This window comes from Sapajus apella, unplaced genomic scaffold, assembly GCF_009761245.1.
Source record: "Sapajus apella isolate SASKATOON/1434 unplaced genomic scaffold, GSC_monkey_1.0 scaffold122, whole genome shotgun sequence".
Taxonomy (NCBI): domain Eukaryota; kingdom Metazoa; phylum Chordata; class Mammalia; order Primates; family Cebidae; genus Sapajus; species Sapajus apella.
The window spans coordinates 3,643,542-3,667,089 of NW_022437062.1; the positions used below are offsets into that span (position 1 = coordinate 3,643,542).

The 23,548-nt window shown below is 44.3% G+C and overlaps 1 protein-coding gene and 1 long non-coding RNA gene across 10 annotated transcripts in view; one reads left to right on the forward strand and one right to left on the reverse strand.

The window, feature by feature from the left end:
- Positions 1-7,739: 7,739 nt before the first annotated feature.
- Positions 7,740-23,548, forward strand: part of MEIS2 (Meis homeobox 2) — a 210,978-nt gene continuing 195,169 nt past the window's right edge. For 4 of the 9 annotated variants that reach the window (XM_032261214.1, XM_032261211.1, XM_032261216.1 and 1 more), the window contains exons 1-6: positions 7,740-8,855; positions 10,071-10,303; positions 11,838-11,979; positions 12,664-12,714; positions 13,685-13,735; positions 14,532-14,681. In XM_032261214.1, coding sequence (XP_032117105.1) covers positions 8,844-8,855; positions 10,071-10,303; positions 11,838-11,979; positions 12,664-12,714; positions 13,685-13,735; positions 14,532-14,681 — 639 coding nt within the window. In that variant the 5' untranslated portion in view covers positions 7,740-8,843. Of the gene's footprint in view, positions 8,856-8,912; positions 9,407-10,070; positions 10,304-11,837; positions 11,980-12,663; positions 12,715-13,684; positions 13,736-14,531; positions 14,682-23,548 lie in introns of those variants that run through there. The other 5 variants (XM_032261215.1, XM_032261212.1, XM_032261217.1 and 2 more) reach the window with 3 other exon arrangements.
- On the reverse strand, positions 8,235-8,970 carry LOC116538701. The gene is made up of 2 exons (XR_004263753.1): positions 8,881-8,970; positions 8,235-8,504 (listed from the first exon to the last, which is right to left on the reverse strand). It is a non-coding gene; the product is annotated as an uncharacterized LOC116538701 (long non-coding RNA).

A 23,548-nucleotide genomic window follows, 5' to 3' on the forward strand; every position in this document is an offset into this window, starting at 1 on the left:
ACTGCACTTTCAGACACTTAACCGATGAAGCAATAAAAAAAAATTCGACTACAATATTTCAAATAATCGACATTGATGTTTTGATACATCATTTTTATACTCCAAATCGATCTATCACTGTGGGGCTGGTCAATTTTAAGTAAAAATGTGCTGCAATTATTTGTACCTTGGCTAATGATGACCTAATAACAATTAATTACACCTGAACTGTGCCTTTTTCCTTCCGCAATGGAGGTGGGGGGCAATTCTTGGAAAACAGAACCCACTATTGTGCCATTCTTCCCCTCCCTTGTATTCCATTTTTGCCATGGGTCCGGGGTGGAACTTCAGACTGAGGAAGGGGTCTTTGTCTGGTTGATCATAGACGCCACAGGCTGAGGTCCCCTCACCTGAAATAGCCACCTTCTGGGTCTATATTGGGAATATGATCCTCACTTTTACTTTGCAAAGTCAAAACTAAATTTTAGAAAATTCAATCATAACTCTCCTTCAGTTTATATGTCCTTTCCTCTGTTTCAAGGACTAGATGGAAGAGATTTGCTCAAAGATTGAAATTTTCTCTCGGGCTGTGTGTGTGTGTGAGAGAGAGAGAGAGAGAGAGAGAGAGAGAGAGAGAGGAGGAGGAGGAGGAGGAGGAGGAGGAGGAGGAGGAGGAGGAGAGGAGAGGAGAGAGAGAGGCCGCGCACAGGGGAGTTTTAAGAAAGTACGGATACAGCCGGGTTTAAATCTAAAGCATCTAATCTGAATCGAATCTCTCCCACAACCCCATCCCCTCTGACCTCCCTACACAACGTTGATTGTTTACAGGCTACTGGAAAAAAATAAAAAGAAAAAAAGCCACAAATAAGAAAGACAATGACCTGCAAATTGCAGGAATGGAGGAAGGAGACAGTTGAGTATTGCTTCCCCACGCTCGCCGCCTCCCGCAGTCTTACTGTTGGTTTTCGCTGTTTGCCCTGTGAGTTTTCCAGTTCTTACCCACTCCTCTCCAAATTTGGTGGCGGCGGGGGAGGGGGAAATAAGATAAAGCTTTATTAATTGAAGGAAAAAACAATCCTGGACAGGCCTACGAAACAAAATCGAGCAGTCCATTGTGAAGTACGGATTGGGTGGAGGCGGTGGAGGACCCCTCGCACTCCCACTCCGACTCCCTCTCGCAGGCTAGGCGCCGCGCCGTGCTGTTCCCACCCCTGTGAAGCCCCGACCCTTCCTCAAACTCGCACTGAGACTCGGCCTTCTGACCTAAAACTTAGCTGGGCTCCACTAGCCCTGAATTCCAGTGTCTGATTTCTTTCCTCCAAACTTCACAAATGCGGTTTTTAGCCCCTCCAAACCAGCGCCAGCTGAGATGTTGGGACTTGAGCAACACGCTATGCAACTTTAAGATGCTAATCGAAGGCAAAGGATGTGTGCGACCCGCGTTGGGTAAGGGGAGGAGGGATCAGAAGAGACAGCTCCGTGGCCAGAGCATCCCGCAGTTGTGAGGGTTACTAGTCTCTGGCCGGGTCTTTCCAAGCCGCCTGAGCCGCAAGTTGGGGTAGGAACTAGACAAGAGGCCGCAGGAGGACAGAAAAGCGAGAAAAACAATCGAGATAGCGGAAGAGACGAAAGAAGAAGAAGGAGAGAGGAAGAAAGAGAGGAAGGAAGAGAGCGAGGGAAGGAGGAACAGCGAGAGCGAGCGCACGTCGTGTTTGGAGTCCCGCCAGATAGCGCTAGAGGGCTATTTATTGAAATCCTTTCTGCGAGATGAAGCAGCTAAAATTGGGAGAAATAAGAAGAAAAGGGGGCAAAAGGAAAAAATGTCTAATAATTTTACTCCATTTTATTTAAAAAAATAAATTGTGGGGTGCTTAAACGTTATTAATAGGAGGAGGTGAAGAAAAATTTACGATAGAAACCTGAAGTGGGAAGAGGACCAAAGGACCAAAAGCCACCACCACCACCACCACCAACAAAAGCAAACAAAAAAGTCCCCTTCCCTCTGTTCATCCCAGCTAGGAAGAACAAGTAAAGTTAACAGGTAAGGAAGCCAGTGCAATTATTTCTAGGCCAACTTTCAGAGCTTCTGATTACACTGCTGGGAAGGTCATGAGCAGCTCACAAGGATAAGCCGATGTTTATGGAGAAAGGATGTTTTAAAAGTAATAGATGGCTGCAAGGGGTGGAGAAGGAGAGACAAACACGTTATTGGAAACGCCAAATAAAATACATATCAAAAATTCCAACTGTCAGCCAGCAGGTCTTGAGCAGACGATAGCCCCTTCTGCCTTTGTCCCAGCGATCCTGGGCTCAGGGCTGTTTCTGCAGGGCTGAAATCAAACTCCTTGAATAACAATTTAGATATACTCTGAGAAGCTTGGAGAAAAGAACTAGGCTACAAAAATTCACTGTGTCATTCAGAACCCAAAGAAAACTGCTGGGGATGGAAAGAGAAGACCTAGTGACAGAGGTAGAGTCCAGAGAGAGAGAGATGGAGAGAGAATAACATATTTTTGATCACTTTTACTTGCTCAGTTCAGTAATGCAAGGCAGAAAACTTCTTTCAAATGATACTTTACTTTTAAGTATTGACCTGCTTTTATCCTAAAATCCCTGCCATTTCACATATCTAGCTTCTAATTTTAAACCTGCACTTTCCTTTGACCTGAAGGAATTTTTGAAAATCAAAGTAATAATTCATGTCTTTTTTTCAAAGCCAGTAAATAGAACTTCCCTCCGGGAATAAAAATTAATCTTACACAGTTTTTAAAGATCTGCTTCATCCAAAAAATTCTAAATCAAAACATTAAATAAAGTTACAAATAAGATTAAGGTAGAATTTATTTGCTTCTCTAGAAAGGCATCAATTGTTCTGTTGTAAGAAGACAAAAAGGATTTAAACCTGGTGATTTTAATACACAGATTAACACTTCGGACTTCACAGTTCTGAGGAATTTGAAGTTATCTGTGCTGAGAATCTATAACTTTCAAGGAAAAGAAAAAGAAACAGCTACACAAGGTCCTTAAGGAGTGTGGGCAAATTCACCTACAGTCTGGGTTCATAAATGCTCAGTTCAAATTAAACATTCCCCATAAAGCCAATGCCCTTCAAATTAAGGGACTATAGTGGAATTCAATTATTCCTTTTAAATCTTAAATGTTACCTATGATAGCATTTCATGTTGGCTCAAAAAAGAAAAGGAAAAAGAGAAAAGTAGCAGTTTTTAGAAGTCTTGGGGTTGCCTCAATAAGAAAGAGGTGATTTAAAACAGACTCTTAAATTTGAGAGGCCCGATTTCCCCTCCCATTCCTCCCCACCCTCTAGGTCCCCTCCTTTTCACCTCTTTTTTATGTAGTACCCCCACCCCCACTCTAGAGCTAAGTAGCTGATTTGGGATTCTGAAGAAATCGGTTTCACCATCCATATTTGTTCTGGGGCACTTGTAAAATGCGATTTGTAGAGGGTCTTTAGCCTTCTGATTGTCTTTGAATTGTTTTTACTGAAACAGATCTTTTGCAGTTAATGAGTCCCCACGCAGCTGGACAGCTCCTCTCGGACACTGAGAACTCTAACCCCAAAATGACCCCAATTTGACACCGCAAGATGAAATTTTACCGCCTGTTAAAACCATTTCCAGCCTGGGCAGAAGGAGCTGACTGTTGACGGAGGTGTGTGGCACCTCCTGCGACCCCCATTTCGTGCCTGTCTCCCAGGCCTGCCCCACCTACTTTCCTTTCACCCCAAATGTGGGAGAGCAGATGAGCCTGGAAGCCTGGGTGGGAGTGCCAAAGCTGACAATAGGGCATTAGCAAAATGCCACCAGACTAGAAATCAGAAAGTGCGGGCACACTACTCCTTTGGAATCGCTTCTATTGGACTGGAAAATTGGGGACGGGGGAAACCAGGAAATTCTTAAATGTTAGATGAGCCTTTTCAGCTCTATTAATAAAACACCTGCAAGTTGCTGATTAAAGGCAATAGTCCTTTAAATTCATCAAACTGACCAAGAACCGATACCTTGAGTCGACTCTAACTTGATCTCCTAGTGTGTAATCCACTACACTAGAATTGCTATTTTAAACTAACAGTTTCATAAATGACATGCAACTAGGTAAGTAAGATCTCTTTCACTGCAAGAAATTCTGGGTTCTCCCGTGAGACAATTGGCAAATTTTAAAAAGACATGGATTTCCTCCAGTAGGAATGCAGTTTTAACACTCTTACACTTTTTTAACTAAAAGTCGTTGAAGTTAAATATGACTTTTTGACAATATCTTAAAATGTCATATTTCTCTCTCCCTCCTACACCTAACCATATTGTCCCTGTTGTTTGCTTTAATGTATTCAATAAAATGCAAAGGAAGTTAAGAATATGAGAGAGAGAGAGAGAGAGAGAGGAAGAAAGGCATTAAGGTTAAAAACGCCTTCTGCATCTCTGGAAAGATGAAAACACACGAAAATAGAGTTTAAATTTGTCTTTTTTTGTAAAATCCAAGATTATCACCGGAGAATCAACTCATTATTAGCTTACAATTGTTTGAAAATATAGAAATCGGCTGGGCGCGGTAGCTCACGCCTGTAATCCCATCACTTTGGGAGGCCGAAGCCGGTGGATCAGGAGGTCAGGAGTTCGAGACCAGTCTGGCCAACATGGTGAAACACCGTCTCCGTCTCTACTAAAGATATAAAAAATTAGCCGAGCGTGGTGGCGCGCGCCTGTAATCCCAGCTACTAGGGAGGCTGAGGCAGGAGGATCGCTTGAACCCGGGAGGCGGGAGCTGTAGTGAGCCGAGATCCCGCCATTACACTCCAGCCTGGGCAACAGGGCAGGAATCCGTCTCAAAAAAAAAGAAAAAAAGAAAGAAAGAAAGAAAGAAAAAAAAAGTGGGGGGAAGGAAAAGAAAATATAGAAATCACCAATCTGTCTGAATTGTTTTACTCAGTTGCACTGCCAGGGACAGAACATTTTTCTAAAAATGCGACCAAGTTTTTCTAAATTAAAGTTATAGGGATGATAACTCACCTTACAATATCACTATAAAAACAGAAGCGGTAGAAAAACAGAGGTAGCAATGTTGAATGTTTAAACTCTGCAAGGCAAAGGTTCGGTGTGAAGTTGATTTTTACCCCCTCCCACCCCCCCAAAAAAAAGATTTATCAAGGACACTGAGGAGTTTCTTTTAAAAAGAAACGCAACTGGCACTTACTGAACAAGACAGTTGAAACAACAATAATCCTATTATCGACGATAAATTTAAATTCTTAAATTTAAGAATAATTAGAAGAGGAAAAACTGAGTGTAAACTTCTCAGCCAGCGGCGCTGCACCGAGAACTTGGACCCACCAACATCAACAGCTTTGCAAAGTCGAAAACTCTCCGCAGCGAGAGCAGATTGTCGTTTTTTCCCCTCCCGACCCCGCCGCCCTCTCAACCTCCGCGTCCCGGCTAAACTGAAGTCGCGTAACTGTCGATTGAAATAAAATTCTGGAGACCAACTTTTTCTTTTCTCTTGCATCTTCTTTTCTTTTTTACTCACCTTCTCTTAAATGTCGACGAGCAACTCAGCAAGAAATAAGGAGGATACTTTTACTCTTGGAGTTCTTCTAGAAAAAAAAGAGGAGGTGGAGGAAGTACCCTCCCCCCAACCTTCAGATTTCCTACCCGTCGGCTCTAGCAGGCTTGAAGCCGGGCAAAAACAGTGGCTGAAAACCTGGGTTACACTCTCCTCCCTGAAGCTCCGTGAGCTTGGCTGTCCCTGCTCGGGCCAACGGGCAGAAACCTCGCGGTCCGCAGCCCCTCTCCCCGGCGTCGCGCTATCCGCGCCTCTGCCAGCCCCTTCGCACTATCTTTCTTTATATGTGAGGGCCGATTTCCCGCAGACATCATTGTTATGATGGCTCATTTAATCAAACTGTTTAATTGCTCTGGTAATCACTATCATCATCACAGGTGCTCAATCATTCATCATTTTTGGAGGGCTTTATTGACCTCCGGAGTTCATTCCTCAGCCCTATTAAAACGAGGCCAAATTTCTCCGACTCTGCTTGGAGTCTCCGCAGGCTGCAATCTTAGCCTAGTTTGTGTTGCTCGAAAGCTTACAGTGAAGCAGGGAAGATGGAATGGGGGCCAAAAAAAAAGCCCTCCCACCAGCCCTCCTCCCCGCGCTCTCTCTGGCTTTCTCACAGACACACACGCGCTCGCTACTGCGCGCCCGCGCGCGCGCGCACACACACACACACACACACACACACACACACACACACACAGAGTACTTTATTCTCTCTAATCAACCTCCCCCACCCCACCCACCCTCAGCGGGAAAGTCGGAGAGACGCGGCGCGCGGAAGACATTCTACTCTCTCCTTCCCAGATGGGTTCAAAGTTGAAGAGGGATGCGGCTGTTGGAGAACAACAGTCCGCTTTCCACTCTCTAGGCCAGGGACTGGGAGAGCGAGAGCGAGAAGTTGGGGAGAGGGCGCGCTTCCAGCTCCTGTCCCGGCCGGGCCGCGCCACCGGGGCCGAGCGGCGGCGGGGCGGCGGGGCTGCGGGGCTGCGGGGCTGCGCGGCGCGCGCGGGGTGACCGTGGCTCCGCCCCCAGCTCAGGGCTCGGCTTGAGTGACGCGCGGCCGCCGGGAAACCAGCCGCGCAGTGGTAAAGCCTGGTGCAGCTACGGCCAAGTAGGACGAGGCACCAGCCACTAGTTTCCACCCTTATGGTGTGGAGTGAAAAGTTCTGACGGAGCTGGTCCCTGGTCCCTGACCCAGCGAAATCGCCCCTGTGTAATTAACACAGCCATTAGCAAGCGTTACCGCCGCTGCGCCTCGGGCGACCACAACAAAGCTGGGCTTTGAGCGCCGGCCACTCCTCCTGGCCCGGCAACTTCTTTCTCCCCCTCTTTTTCTCTCTCGGTCTTTTCCTCCTGTGCTTTTCAGCTCTGAGTGAGATCTACTTTGGAGACGCACACTAGTCGCGCGCGCGCGCGCGCGCGCACACACACACACACACACACACACACGCCCTTGGCTACATCGGACCCAAATGACTCTCTCCTCACTTCCTCCCTCCCCATTCCCCCGCGGCCCCCAAAGACTCTCGGGGTGGCCCCTTGTCCTCGCCGCTTGGACGGAGTGTGCTGTGAGTTAAGCTGGTCTCTTCTGGTTCTGGAAAAAATGAGTATTGACAAGGCTGCTGGATCTGCGCAGAAAAGAAAGTGCCACTTAATAAAAAATTTAACCCGGCAGTGGTACGGTCTGCAGAGCTTGCTGCCCTTGGACCTTAGTAGGAAGCCTTCGGGGTGCTGTAATCGGCGGGCAGAGGAGAGGGAGGCCGCGGAATTAAAAAGAACAAAAGCGAGAGCGCCATGCCAAACGTGCCCGACACGACCCACTTAGGCAGGAGCCGGGAGTGATGGGAAAATGAACTAGAAGTAAGTTTTTTTAAAAAAATGAAAAGATCTGAGGCGGTACCGTACTTTCCCTGTGGTTTTCTGCAGTTTTCCTCTCTGCGCTCTCCCTGTCCTCTTCTCTCTCTCTCCCCTTCTCCCTCTCTCCCTGTTCGCGCGCGCGCGCACAACACACTCACGCGCGCACGCACACACACACACACACACACACACACACACACACACTCTCTCTCCCCTTCCTCCCCCAGCCGCCCCCCATCCCCGCGGAGGAGCAGGCTCGCTGATTTGCTCGGGTCCGCCCTGCCCGAGCCTCCCCTCCCCCTCCGCCCTCCGCCTCCCCCGCCCCCCTAGCCGGGGCTGTCCGATCGCACTCGTTGCATATCAGAGGCTCTGCGCGGCGCGCTCCTCCTCGCTCCCGCTCCCCACTCCCGGGATGTGTCTCCGCCGTACGACGGGCTATGGCCACCACGACTTCCGGGTTCCGTCATTTCGTTCTCCCGCCGCCGACCCGCGCCGCCAAACTGAGGCTCTTCAATAAGCCAGGCAGCAGCCAACCTGCCAACACCTACTGACACTCACTCATCTCCCAGAGAGAGAAAGAGAGCGAGAGAGAGCGAGCGCGAGAGAGCGAGCGCGAGTGAGAGCGAGCGAGCGAGCGAGAAAGAGAGAGAGGGAGAGACAAAATACCTACCAGGAAAGGGGGGGGAGGAAGTCCAATTTTTGCAAACTATTCATATTTTTTTTCTTGATTTTTCTCCCTGCTTTCTTTGAACAATACTTTAAAGAGAGAGGATCATATTATCGATACCGCGGGGGCAAAGCTAAAAAAGGGGGGAGGGGGGAGGAAAAAATTCAAGAAGCAGAAACCCCTCGCGGAGTTTTACTGGAAGAAAAAAAACGGGTCTGAAAGATTCCTCCTCTTCATCATCATCAACCATCATTCATTCACTACCTTGACATTCCGGGCTTTGATTGACAGCTGGAGTGGCAAAAAGCCATGAAACACGACAGTTCGGTTACATGTGGGCTGCTGACGGGCTGCTCGTAACCTTCAGTTCGGGGGCTTGACAATTTTTTTCTTCTTTTTCTTCTTTTTCTTTTCTTTTTTTTTTTTTTTCCAACTGAGGGGAAGAGAAGAGAAAGAGGGGGAAAGGAGGACCGAAAAGGAGGAGGAGGGGAGGGGGGAGGAGGAGGAGGTGGAGGAGGAGGAGGAAGATCAGGAGGAGGAGGAAGAAGAGGAAAAAAGAGAAAAAGAAGAAATATCACAGAAAAAAAAAAAAAAACTCTTCGTTATCTTGCCTGGGCTTTTCCCCCCCTAAAAAATAACATATTGGAGAATTGGGAGAAATCTCTTTGGTTTGGAAAAAAAAAAAAAGGAATCTTCAGCCTAGATCACTTTCTTATCCGGACTGGGATATTAAATATACGACACATCCAGGAGTTTATTGGAGCGCAGACTGATGGCGCAAAGGGTAGGTTTAAATCTCCAACACTTACCTAGATATAAATCCTCTCTAAGAGGGGCCTGTCCCGATGCCTCCTCTCCCTTCAACGCTTCTGCTGCTGCTCGCTGCTTGATGATGGCGGCCAGTATTTTAAAAAATAGCAAAATTATTCATCGGCTTCTTTCCCCCCCGTGCCTCTGCGTGTGTGCGAGTGTGTGTGCGTGCGTGTGTGCGTGTCTGGGCGCGCGTGTTCCAGCGCTGTGCGAGCGGGCGGGCGGCGAGTGCGTGTGAGTGGTGTGTGTGTGCGTGTGCAATTGTTACACGCTTTCGCCTCGCTCCAGCTTTTACCCCAGCAGCGAGATTCCCCTGGTTCTCCTGCTGCCGCTGCTGCGCCGCTGCCGCCGCTGCTCGCGCGGCTCGGGGCGGGCACAGGCTGCGTAGGAGCCGCCGCCGGGGCCGCCGCTGGGGCCGCGCTGCCGCAGCCGCTGCGCCGCCGCCTAGACTACTAGCCTGGGCTGCTTGTTTTGTCTCTGAAATTGACAAGGACGCAGGGAATCCGCTGCTAAATAATGTTTCTGGTAACTTTCACGTTATTCCCCCCCACCCTCCGCTCCCTGCCCCCGGGGAGGCACTGGCCCTGGTCTTTCCTCGTCCTCGGCGTTCTCTTGCTGATTATTAGTGTTTTTCTTCTCTTTATTTTGTTTCATTTCGCCTTTTGATTTATTGGATCCTCTGGAGGAGGCGAAGGGGGGTTAAGGGTGGGATCCGGGGCTTCCTCCTCACACTAACTCCACTTCTCCCTCCGTTGGCTCGCTACGGTTCTGTTGCCTCCGGCGGCAGCGGGGCCTCCCGGCTCCCCCTCAAATCCCCGGCCTCGCCGCCTCCCCTTCCTTCTCTAAACGTTGCTCTCGGTTCATGCTTTTTCATTTTTAAATTGAATAACATTTTTCCCCACAACTTTCAACTTCGTTGTTTTGGCTGGTTTGATTTCTGTGTGCTCAACTTGTGCTCGGTACTTTTCTCTTTTCTGACTTTGTTTTTATTTTTATTCTCTCTCTCTTCCTCCCTCCCTCCCTCTTCTCCTATCTTCTCTCTCTCTTACCTCTCTCCCTCTCTTTCTCATCTTTATCCCTTCCCCTCCTTTCTGTTCACCCTCTTCTCCCTGCTCTTTTTCCCTTTCCACCCTCCTCCTCTGTTCTCCCTCACCTCCTGCGCCTCCTCCCCCTTCCCGGGTTCTGACAGTACGATGAGCTGCCCCATTACGGCGGGATGGACGGAGTAGGGGTTCCCGCTTCCATGTACGGAGACCCTCACGCGCCGCGGCCGATCCCCCCGGTTCACCACCTGAACCACGGGCCGCCGCTCCACGCCACACAGCACTACGGCGCTCACGCCCCACACCCCAATGTCATGCCGGCCAGCATGGGATCCGCTGTCAACGACGCCTTGAAGCGGGACAAGGACGCGATCTATGGGTAAACCGACCCCCCCGGACCCAGCTTACTGTGTGTGAGTGTGAGTGAGAGTGTGTGTTTGTCTCTGTGGGGGTGGGAGGGTGGACCACTAAGTGGGGAGTTATTTCTGCATGGTGGGGGGCGGGCGCCGCTTGCCTTAGGAAAGGACCCTGGAGGGGGCCTGTTTTTCTGCCCCTGGAGTCAAAGACCCGAAGATCTAGCCTCCTCCACTCTCACAGGCCGGCCACTCCGGACCGCATAGCTCGGAGTGACTGAGTCCCCAGAATCTTGCCGGGGCCTTCTCCCGGAGGACAGGATTCCTAGCCAACGGATGCAGGGCCGGTCGTTTCAGGCCCCCTAACAGAGGCCTTGACGAAGGAGAAAGTTTCCTGCCGATGAGGAGCAACTTTGGGTTTTTTTCTTTTTTATTTTTTTCTCTTCTGTTTCCTACTGAGGGTCTGGGAGTCGCTAAAAGCAGCTTGAGCTGGGATCAGGGCTGCTTCTGTCGGCCAGGAAGTCCTAATCACCCACTTCTTAATTCTCTGTAAATAAAAGGGGCAGACCTTGAAGTGCAGCGAGGTGGAAGGGACTGTTGCTTGCTTGGGGCAGCTCTTAGTGGGAGTAAGGAAGATGGCTGGAAATCATTTTATATTCTGAGAGCACTTGGCGAGGGGTGGGATGCACGATCCTAACCTGTACCACACGGGCTTCCGGCTGAGGGTAGGTGGGCAAAGCGACGGGTTGCCGAGGGGAGGGGACAGTGGGTAAACAGCAACTGAGCCCCAAGCCAGAGGCCGCCAGCATCCCGAAGTGTGGCTAAGCCGCCTGGAGGAACACAAAGGGCATACGCGCACGCACACTTACAAGTTTTAAAACACGATTTATTTATTTTTGTCTGCTGCAAAGCTGGGAGAAATGTGGTCTTTGGAAGGAAGCTCTCCAGAGTGTAACCTTCCTATTATTTTGGCCTCCACACTAGGGTTTTACTAGAAGTGGAGCAAACAAGTTTATAAAGCAAGAGGGTGGAGAGATTAGAAGAGCATTCTCTTGCATTTAGGAAGTGTCACTGCGGTGTGTATGTAGGTGAATGAAGCCTTTGGCCTCATCTGAAATGCCCATTAAAATGCAGAGTTAGAACAATTTTTTTATTTCAAGCAGTGTTTCTTTCTTGGGAGGTCAGGGCTGAGTCTCAGGGGTTGGTTCGGCGTCCTCGATACTGTGGGGAGTGGATCAGAATCGACTCCGGGCTCCAGACTGAGCGTCCCGGATGTTTCATTACGTTCCAACTGAGGCTGTTTTTATTTGTCGGGCTGCAGTGGCCGGGGGCTCTGGCCAGATATGAGAGACCTCTAAACTGCGGGAAAGGGCCAGGCCCTTTTCCCTTTCTGTTTCTGAATCAGGCTCGGCTGACTGAGGAAGGGTTGTAAAGTGTGATGCGTGCCTGTTGTATTAAAGAAGGACTCCACACCCTCCAAACTTGTTGATTACAGTTCTTGCTCCTTCCCCTCTGCACCCCGTCTCTGTGTGTGTGTCTCTGCGTGGCGCTGCCCGTTAGGCACCCGTTGTTTCCTCTGTTAGCTCTGGTCTTTGAGAAGTGCGAGCTGGCGACCTGCACTCCCCGGGAACCTGGAGTGGCCGGCGGAGACGTCTGCTCCTCCGACTCCTTCAACGAGGACATCGCGGTCTTCGCCAAGCAGGTCCAACCTTCTTAATCCACTCATCTTCTGGCAGTCCCTCACTACCCCTCCCCTTTCCTCGGAGCTTTACTTGAAAGGAGGAAAGGCCAGGGATACCCGATCTGTTTCTCTGGCCCAGTCCACTCTCTACACCTCCTCCCCATCCCTAAGCCTGGGGGCGAATTGGAAGCGGAGATAAATATGGGTGTTTGTTTTTCCCCCCAGCAGGAATACAGGGATTCGACCCTCGAATTAAAGTTGACCTGCTCCTAATCTGGGGCTTGGCCTTTCCCCCCCCCCGCCTCCAGCTACTTGAACAAGAATTGAGGAGAGGGACTGTGAGGGACCCGGGAGTGCCCGGGAGGCAAGGAAGCTGGGCGCCTCTCCGAGTGGTCCCAGGCAGCAGTGGAAAGCCACAGCCTCTTGGACGGCTGGATAAGGGGCTATTCGGGGCCCTGCGAACGGCCCTGAATTCCCGGCTACAGCTTAGTTGTACTAGGTCTCCCTTAATGGGGCCCGGACCAGAATGCCCTGATTCTTCTTCAGCGACCCCACTAATTTAAGGCACCACTTTGTTTCTTGTATTTTGCCAAAGTCCCTTTCCTCTTCTCCGCCATTGCCCCTCCACCGTCCCCACTCTCACGTTTCAGTTTTCTTCTTTTAAATGGGGTGGTTGTTCAAGCTGACTTTCTCTGTTTCTTACAGGTTCGCGCCGAAAAGCCACTTTTTTCCTCAAATCCAGAGCTGGACAATTTGGTAAGGCTCTCTGTTCCTTGTTTTTTCCCCAGCCTTTGCCCTCTCCCATGCCCAGAAGCACCCACTTTCTGCCGGCGCTGTGGAGAGTTCGGACAGAACCCTCTTTTGGAGCTCTAGGGAGAGAGGGAAGAAGGGAGAAGCTTAGAGCCCCTGCCTGGGAGCTGGCGAGCGAGGGGCAGGAGGGACTTGGTGGGGAGCGAAGCCCAGGGAGGCCGAAAGGGGAGACAAGGCGCCGAGAGCGCGAGCGGGGGATGTTTCCCAGGTCTCGGCCCCAGGAGTAAAGAGCGAGAAGTGAGTTATTTCCTCTGTTTGCGGGGCAGGCGGCGAGCCCCGGGCAGCTCACCCGAAGGATGTAACCGCTGGCAAGGCTGAGGGCGGGCTGAGGGTGGGGGCTGGAGGGCGATGAGGGGCAGACCAGCGCAGGCCACTTTTAGGTGCGATTCTTTTGCTAATTTGCACGATTTCAATATTAAAAGTACTTAAATCCGCTTTCAAAGGCCCAGCCTCAGCATTCATCTTGAGTATTTCCTTCTTTAGTGAGGAAGAATTTCGCTGGGTGTGCTCTTTCTAAAAAGCTTTTTCTATCCAGAGAAGCGACTTTTTTTTTTTTTTTTAATTTGTCCTGAGGTCGAGGGAGGGGATGCTTAAAGAGGACTGAGAAGAGAAAAAAGGCCTGGCCCGAGGAAAGCAGTCCTTACAAATAGCACAGCGAACATCAGGGGGAAAGATATTAATGCCTGTGCTCAGGTTGAGTCAGATTCCTACCCCGTGGCCAATGAGGCAGAGACTATCAGTAATCACTTGATTTTTCTGACTATTTCTTGATGTGTAGGTTTTCCCTGGCCACCTGCCCGTTTCTTCTCCCCAGCCCAATTTTCTCACCACCATCCATCCTCACACCACCCCCAACCCCAAGACAGGACCTCCAAGTCACAGAGGTCTAACTCCATTCCCTGAACTTTTCTTTCAGATGATACAAGCAATACAAGTACTAAGGTTTCATCTTTTGGAGTTAGAAAAGGTAAGCCGGAAATAACACTCCCCATGTTCATGAAACCACTTCCCGCTCCTAGTTGAGTTGGGATGCTTTTAACAAACCTCTGGTATGAGGGATTGAGCACCTGGAGATTTTGAGCATGTAACCATGTCCATCCTTCAACTGGCTTCTCAACACAGGGGCTCAGAGGATGGGTGAATCAGGACAGCCTTGCCTTTAAAGTAGTCTCCTCCTCCCCAGTATTCCCCGCCAGGCATTCAGGATTATTTTGAAATGCAGCAAACCATTTGTGTTACCGGACACTCAGCCTGCTTGTGTCTTTATTAGCTCAGCTCACCCTCGGCCCAGGGTTTGCATTAGGTACAGGCAGAGTGAATCATCCTCGCTGGGTGTCTTCACATTGTTCTGCAGGTCAATTACTTTCTCCTGGAAACATAGAAAACTTCTAGCTTATAGAATTACAAATGTTAATGCTCTCCCCAGCTCCAATGTTGTAATGTTTTGATATTATTGTCAAATCAGATTTAATTCCCTGGACTCCCAGTCTGAACCCAGTTATTTCCAGTCCTATTTCTTTCTGTCTCTCTATTTTAACTTGTTGCTCAGAGAAGTCTCTGGAGAATAATATCTGCTGCAACAATTGCTCTATTGTTTCCTTGCCTTCAACTATTACAACCTTTAATTAGAGTTAGTTTGGAAGACATCACACTGTTGCTCTTTCCAAATGTAAGCTTGCAACCTGGTATTTGTCCTTTGTAAAAATGAAACAAAACAAAACAACAACATGAGCTGAACCCTCCAACCATGACCTTCGTTCTAGGTCCACGAACTGTGCGATAACTTCTGCCACCGATACATTAGCTGTTTGAAGGGGAAAATGCCCATCGACCTCGTCATTGATGAAAGAGACGGCAGCTCCAAGTCAGATCATGAAGAACTTTCAGGCTCCTCCACAAATCTCGCTGACCATGTAAGTCTGCTAGCCTTTGGCAATCCTTTAAGGTCCCTGGGCAAAGCATTATTTTAAACTACTTTTTTTTTAACATCTAGCTCTGCTGATTTGGTTTTCTGATTTGGTCTCTTTTGGGTCCTTTCTTCTCTTTCTCACTCTCTCTGCTATACCCTTCATCTTCATTTCTCCTTTCTTGGACTCCCCTCCTATCTATATTGAGAGCCAGAAAACCAGAGAGTTGATAGAGTCATTTGTATTCTTAATGTGTAAAGTTTTCTGGATTTGGTGACTTGAGTGTTAGAAAATTCTGTTTGATATAGTCACCACTGTCTTTTCTGCTTTCTTAATTCTGTGTAATCAGTGCAGCAGGGATAGAAAGAGGCAAGACAGTTAGCTGGACTGGTCTGGAGAGAGAGGACTGAAGGAAAGAGAGTTGGGGAGTGAGTGCTGATTTCCCAGTCTCTCACTGAGATGACAATTCTGAGAATTATTGGCAATCTTGCACTGCATTTGAAATAAAAGGAGTGAACGAACACATTACAATTCTCAGGGCTTTTGCTCTATAGAAACTTATTGTCAGAATATGGACTTATTGCCAAGTGCCTGAAGCATCTTCATAATAAAAGACAGTAACCTTGATGAACCAATTATTAACAATGTATTACAGAAAGCTGAAGGGAATTATGATTGAGTAACCATAGGTTAGTGGTTGAATTTTAACACTTTAACAGTTGGTGAATGAGGATGGAGAGTGTAGTAAGAAATGACTGTGTATGTCAGGCCAGGAAAGGAGATTTCTTTCTATTCTCTCTCTGTTTCTAATCCTATTTTGGAACCAATCTAGTGAGTCTGATGCTTAAAAAAAAAAAGCATATGTAGTGAGACTGAAAATTTGAAAAAGAAGCAAAGAGAAGAAAGATTGCAGCTGGTAGGAAAGGCAAGAGTGGCGAGGTTAAAGAGTGGGTGTGAACAGCAGTTTATTTATAGGAACACAAGCCTGGAAATGGGGGACAGGGTGTCTATAGATTACATTCAGTTGAACTCACAGCCTAAATGATAGAAGCTGTAGTTTAATAACTTTGTGGCCGAAATATTAATTTAACACTCTGTGTGAGTTAAACAGGCATTAAGGCTTGAAGGCAGTTTGTCCCTACCTCCCATCCCAATTCCTGTTATGAGAAATGAATGGGGATGCCATAATAGAAAGCTTTTATGAGGTTCTTCTCTCCCCTGCTCCAAACAAAAGTTTTGAAAATATGCAATTGTAGATTTTCATAATTAACCTTTGCACTTATATGGGAAGTCAGCATAAGAACAAAAGTTAGAAAAAGTCTAGAAAAGAATACCTGAGTCTGTGATATCCAGTTCTGTGGCAGAATAATAACGTGTTGAAGGCTCCCATGCCTACCTTTACCTTTACCTTTTTCCATCATGGTGAGGGAATCTTTGATGAGCTGCTTTGTATATTGAGTGAATGTAATGAAATCAAAAGGATGCAGCAGCAGTTATAGAAAGTTGATTTGCTGATCTGTGGCTCTACGTTGTGTTGTGGTCCATGAGGCTTGACACTGCCTAAGAAATATTTATCTTTGTTGTTTTTTATGTGTTTACTTTCATTATTTGCTGTTTCTAAATTTATATTTACTCACATTATTGGGAGAATGGGGAAGAATCTCTTTACATAGTTTGTAAAATGAGAGGTTCACAGTTTTTAGAGCCAAAAGCTTTTCTCCTAATATTTCTGGAGGTACTGACTACTTAGTTTTCTAAAACAGTTTCTTGGCACCTGTTTTTCCAGCGGGTGTATAGAGCTAGAACATGTTGATGTTTACATAGAAATGATAAGATAAAATAGGCTGTTTAAAGTATTGGCTGATAGACAATATCAATTTATGAAACTATTGTAATATTTAAATACCTACTCAAGAAGGAAGTTGTACCTAAGAGGATAGTGCTTTAATAATTTATCAATCATCATCCTTGGATAAAAGATTCAACTGTAACATTTGTTGCTCTCCTTTCAGGCCCCTAGTCAAGTAAATATGACAACTGATTTATTTTGAACCCATGAGGGCTTGCCACCTCATTGGGTGTCATAATTTAAAGCCTTTTATTTCCTAGAGATCTGAACTATAACATTTTTACTTCAGCCCCCTGCTATTTGTTTTGAAAGGAAGCAATAATTTGTTCCACCAGCACACCAAGTGGAAAATGGAGAGATTTGCCACAGACTTGTATTTTATGCGGGGTCTTGAGAGAAAACCTTGGAGAGATTTCACCATTTCTGAGACTTTTGTGCCATAGGTGTATTGATTATATTCACATCCAGGCTGTCCCCTGAAAAGCAAATCCTCTTACGCTTTTCAGCCTCTTGTACATAGTTGCTTTTCTTCAACTCTTTAGCCAAACACAAAGTAAAAATAACAGAGAACCACTACCTGAAAAGTGGTATGAGTGGGACATTTTCAGCATGTAAATGTGTCCAATTTGAATCTTCAGGTTTATTTTTCATTTGCTTTGATATGCATATTTAATACATTGCCCCAGGCTGGATCTCATTTGGTGAACACTGGTGCAGGGGTGATGACGAGCTACTTCAGAGAGACCCAGACAGCGAGCTGTTTTCTTGTTTTATCTGTTGGTCCACTATTCTGATCTACTGAGCTTCCTTGTGGTTTTATTTGCACATGAAATGCTGAGAGCATTTCAACTTATTGGCTATGAATAATGACAGCTAAAAAAGAAGTGTAGTTTAATTTGTTGCGTGCCAAGGTTTCTCTTGTGGAGGTGACAGTTTGTGACAGCTGTTTGACACCCCCAAAACACATACACCTCTATCCTTATTAAGTGGTATCTAGCTACATTGTGTGCGTGCGCGTGTGTGCGCGTGTTTAAGGAAGGAACGTGCAAGGAGAGAGAGAAAAGCAGAGAGAAAGGCATCAGAAGCAAAATATTAGGTACCAGTATAATTTCAGTGTGCTTTAAAAGAATTTGAAAATGTAAATAAATAAAAGTAACGGATATACATATTTTCAAAGCCAGTATATTGGCAGACTTTTAAGAATGAGTTTTCTATATTATTAGTAAATCATGTCAATTTCACATTTCATAAAGTTATGTAAATAATTTGATATAACATAGATACATTAAAAGAGGACAACCATAACATTCTTGCCTTCCATTCCTTACATTCAGCGAGTTTACTGAGTTTATTCATTTATTATTAACACTTACGTATGATGGGTGTAATGATAAGAGGAAGTTTGAAATTAAATAGAAAATAAAATACACAATATGGATTACAATTTTGTCATATTTAGCAAATTCATAATGCATGCTTATCTTTTTAATATTATAATGCATTTAATCATATACTCTTACTGTAACTTAATAATATTTATAGGTAGAAAAGAGCTATTATAATATTTTTTGGAATACAGGGGAGCAAAAATATGTAATAGTCAAAGGAAATAGAACTCTGTTTTCCAGCTGCAGCTCGTGTTAGCTTCCTAGACATTCAAATTTATCATGTTTAAAATAAACATGTCTAGAAAACAATTTTTTAAAAAGTTTCAACTTGAAAACTACTGTGAAATGACCAGCTTTTTCTAGCTGTAGCGTTTCTCAGTAACAGGTGGTACATTATCTATTTTACACAATTTTAGATCAAATATTTAGACCTAGTAGAGACAAAGAAAATATATCCTCACACTTACATGTAAAGATATTACATATCTTTAGATCAAGTTTAGGCAAATTAAATCTATTTGCTTGAAGTATGTTCCCTGAGCTAAGCTCTATTTGCTTGAAGTGCGGACAGTTGTACCATTATATTGTTATTCCTAGTTAGTGATCATGAAGAGCTACATTTTTATTTTCTTTGAAAGAATTAAGTAGAGCGAAGAAAATACAATTATATCTGTTAACAGTAGATACCTTAAAATTACCCCACTCTACTAACATCACTAATAAAAGAAAAATTATTTGAATTTATATGTTGAAAGCTGTGATTTAAATAAAGATATTCTGGTGTTTTCTTTTGCATCTCTGAATATATCAAGTTTATTTATGTCTACACAGTTGTTGTTGTTTTTTTCCTCAATGGGTTAGGTCAGAGAGGAAAATCTCCAGAATCTTATTTCTGACAGAATATGGGCAAGTGACTCTAAATAAATTCAATTGCTACCTGAAAAATTAGAGGGGAGTGACAGTGAGGGGTGGGATGGGTTTAAGTGGTTGTTCTATAGAATCTCAAGGGGGAAATAATGAAATTTGATAATAATATTAATAATTGCGTGCTCTATTTTATTTGCTAGTTTCTTATGTCCTAGTGTAAGGTGAGACCTTCTGGTATGCTATCGCAAGCCTCTGGGGCCTATTCTGATAAAGTTTTACTTATGAGCTCTGTACACCAACTCAAGGGAACATGGCTGGCGGCATGGGTTTTCTGCTGTGTTTCTGCTGCGTACTTTCCGGTGGTTGATAGCTTTCCTGTTAATTTCCCATCAAGAATAATTATTCTATTTAAATCATTTAGATTGTGCAGTTGGAGTATGTTTTCAGTGTAACTGTGATGAGATTAAATTAAACAAAGGTTGTACTTGACAACCACATAGATATTCACTATCAGATTTTTTAAAAATTGGCATTAATTCATTTTCTTTTTTTAATGCTAAATGTTCTGTGAAATATCCCAACACAATTCAGAGTTCTAAGAGGCATTTTATAATATGGCATTACACCAACAATACAAGACATTTCTGTCTTCTCTAAAAGTTGCTTGATTAAATGGAGGAATCATTTGTAAAGGGTACTTGCCACTTTCGTGAGAGTTGCTTACATATTAATTTCCAAAGCTTAATAGAGAGATAGAAGTGTGGAGGTGAGGGAAGGACCCCAGCTTTATTTGCATTTTTAAAGAGTGAGTCCAGGTTCTGAAAGCACACACAGGTCTCCTGACTTCTTAGGTCAACTTTACAATAACGTAGTTGAAATTCCAACATTTGTTCAAGCCATACAATTAAAATTTTTAACTTTTGTTGACTTCAGTACCCCAAGATAGGAGTCCTTGTCTTATTTTTAAAATTAACTTTTGCATAATGTTAATTAGGAGTAAAAACATTATAAAGTTAAAAAAAATAAGTAATTTAATTATGTGTATTGATACAAGTATATCTTCCCTTTGTTGTTTAAATATATCGCATTGAATTAGTTTTACATGTGTTATTTACTGATTAAAATATCCTTATGTATGTTTATTATTACTCTTCACCTATGAGCACATACCTTGAGTTCCTTTATCATATCTTCCAAGTTTACATATAATTTTTCACTTGATGTTATATAGCTGTGTAGGTCCTAGAAGTTATGTGGTCTAACTTCTTAATTTTAAGGAGATAAAGGAAATGAGTCTCATGGAATTGAGGTGCATCACGTGCTTAAGTTAACTGACTGGTGAGAGTTGGTGTGCCAGAGTCTTAATTCCAATCGAATGTTTTCTCTCCTATACCATGTCCATTTAATTGCCTTTACATCTGGGGTCTAAATGTGTATCTAAAATGAGTTTCGGAGTATTTTAGGTGGACTTCGTATGTGGCATGGCCTTTGCTTTTCTCTTTGAAGCCTCATACACTTTACTTCTCCCCTCAGTTTTGTATTTATTTATAAACCTTTTATACATTTCACCCACTGGCCCCATGGAAGAACCATGTGCCGCATGGAATCATTTAAATAGGGAAATAACACCAATTCACTAAGACTTATTTAAGTATTCTCTTATAGGCAGGTCTCTCACGGAAATGCCATAATGGTTTAAAATGTTACAATTCCAGTGTATCCGCAACTTCGAGGAGAGAGGCACACACATGATTTGCTTCCTCTGCCCAGAGACTCCTGTCCTCTCTCTGCTCTTTTCTAGATTTAGCAAAATTCAATGATGGTGCTAAATCAATTTTTTTTTTTTAACTTCCAAGGGAGAAAACACTGGCAGAATTGTGTTTTCTAGGGAAAGCTGTGTGTAAATGAGAAACAGAGTAGAGCAGCAGAGCGCTCTCCTGTGGCCCCACCACTACAAGCTCTGCCCATATTGTCTCCTGCTTTTATATTAATTACAACTTGCATTATCAGCTGTGAGTCTGTAGCCCAGCAAATAGAAAATACTGCCCCTGGAGACCTAGCTTCTTGTATCTATTTTCCATCTCCTTCCATTGTGCTCTACTCAGTATTCACTGCTTTTCTCCTGGTAACACTGCTCTGTAACACAATTACGTAAGAGCAAGAAGAGCACCATATTTGACGCCCAATTATTAAAGCTACTGGGAATAGAAACATGTTCACTCCTTGCCCTCGGGTGTCTTCATGGTATTTTTGGCTGAAGAACAGGACATATATTGTGGAATGCATATACCTGAACGCTCAGTCACACACGTGTACCCAGCGGGCATTTCTCTTTATTTTTCTACTGGCATCATGTGTTTTTACATGCTTTTATATGACACTTTGGTTTCAGGATTCACTAAACTTCTGCATATAATTTGGCAGAAAGCCATGCAATTTTTCCTGAAGGATCTAAATTTACAAACTCTAAGGGCAAAAATAGAAGAAAAGAGTTGTGATATAAACACATATTTTAATCTCGGGGAAAAAATATTAAAGGTAATAGATTTTCTCCATCCTTGTTGGTTACGGTTTTTTATGACCAAGGAGGAACAATTTTTTTATTAATCAGATTATCACCATTTGTATTTGTATATGGTCACATCATCACCATGTGTAGCTGAATACAAACAACTTGGGGTAACTCCTCAGCCTTGAAACCCCAGAGGGATTTATCTGTTCTTCCTTATTTCAAATTAGATAACTATTGTGTGATACTGCTTAGTTTGTGTTCAGTCTCTCAAACAAGACCATAATACTTGAGACACTCTGTGGGAAATAAACATGACACATTTTCAGGAGAGCATTTATAGTGAGGAAGAAAAGAGGGAAGAGATAAGGGAATGATAGGTTAAAGGGTGAACTTAAGTATATTTTGGGACTGGGCAGAAAAGCAAAGACCCAATTTATTTGGAAGAGCCAGCTGCTTTTAAAAGTAATATTTGCTTCTATGGCTTATTTTTCATCCCTTTACTTTAGGAAACATCTCCTTCAGATACCATTGAAATAAGTACGCTGAGTTATAAACGAATGAGATCTCACTTTAAAACTCAGCACCGGTTTAGCTGATAGAGACAAACCAGTGTTTTCAGTTACAGGAAGTCCTTCTGAGTGATCCCTTCAAATCAATGCAGTGCCTAAACAGAAAGACTTGCTCCGGCTTCATTTAAACGATTATATAATAGCTATTGGATGACATTTGCCTTAAAACATAGTTGAGGTGTTAGTGGTTAATTATTGTAATTTTCATGAGGGGTAAGGAGCTTTTATTGCAGCCGGCTTAATAAAAAGCCTGCAGTGCATAAAATTAACATCATTTGCTGTGTACAATGAAAAGTTTAACTTAGGTGAATATGTTGCAGCTATTGCATTTTCTAAAAGAAGGCTCTAGCCTCTGTTATTGCAGGACTAAACTCATACCATCCTATTTTTCTTTCTCCTTCCCTTTCTTCCTTCCTTCCTTCCTTCCTTCCTTCCTTCCTTCCTTCCTTCCTTCCTCCCTTCCTCCCTCCCTCCCTCACTCCCTCCCTCCCTTCCTTTCCCCTTCTCTTTCTTTCTTTCTTTCTTTCTTTCTTTCTTTCTTTTTCTTTCTTTCTTTCTTTCCTTCCTTCCTTCCTTCCTTCTTTCTCTTTCTGTCTTTCTTTCTTCTTCCCTTTCTTTCTTTCTTTCCCTTTCTTTCTTTCTTTTTTTTTCTCTTTCTCACTCTCTTCCTCTCTTTCTCTTTCTCTCCCTCTTTCCCTTCCTCCCTCCCTCTCTCTCTTTCTCTTTCTCCTCCCTCTCTTTCTCTTTCTTTCTCTCTCTTTGTTCCTTCCTTCCTTTTTTCCTTTCTTTCTTTCTCTCTCTCTCTTTCTTTCTCTCTCTCTCTCTCTGTCTCTTCTTCTGACTCTTTATCTCATTACCACCAGCAAACAGCTGACACAAAGAGGCTTCAAAGCTTAAGGAGCCCCTGTATTCTGTTTGCCTTTTGCTTAAAACTATTGAAGTAGTTCCTAACTTCGTTGAAAAAAGAGAGCTCACAGGTGTGACTTTGTCTTTATACAGGCAACAGAAAACCTTGACTTTCATTTTTGTTCCACTAAATTTCATTCCGTTGTCTACTTTCTCAAACATATCTCTATTTTAGAGATCTATACCTATGCCATATTTATAGTCACAAAATTTCTGCTCAGGGTTTTCACTTTGAATCAATTGCTTGACTGATGGCAGTGCCAGTAGCATTATTTTATATAGATGTTATTAATCAATAGAGCTCTGGGTTATTATTTCATCATCTATCAAAAATACCAAATATTAATTTGCAGTCAGTTTGCTGCAGATCTGTAGCAGGAAAAATAACTTTCGTTGTTCCAAATAAGAACATTTCCCTATTTCTTTCTCACCTTGGTTTCTTGTTTTATTTTGGTAACATCATCCGTGCTATATGTACAAGGTAGAGATGATGCTGAGAAAAATGGACTGACTTTTTTTCTTGATTAATTATATATAATGACAACAACGCAAGATTACTTTCCCTTGGTCAAGAAGTTTATTCGTTGCCTGTACCCAGGTGGCCCATCTGAATTCTTATTTACCATTCTAGTAAGAAACAGTGTATAATTTGATTTTTTTTTTTTAGTGGTATACTTTGTGTGCTTTGGTGTATACTTTTACACTTTGATTGGTGTATACTTTGTATACTGATTGGTATATACTTTGTATAATTTGTATACTTCGATTGGTGTATACTGTGT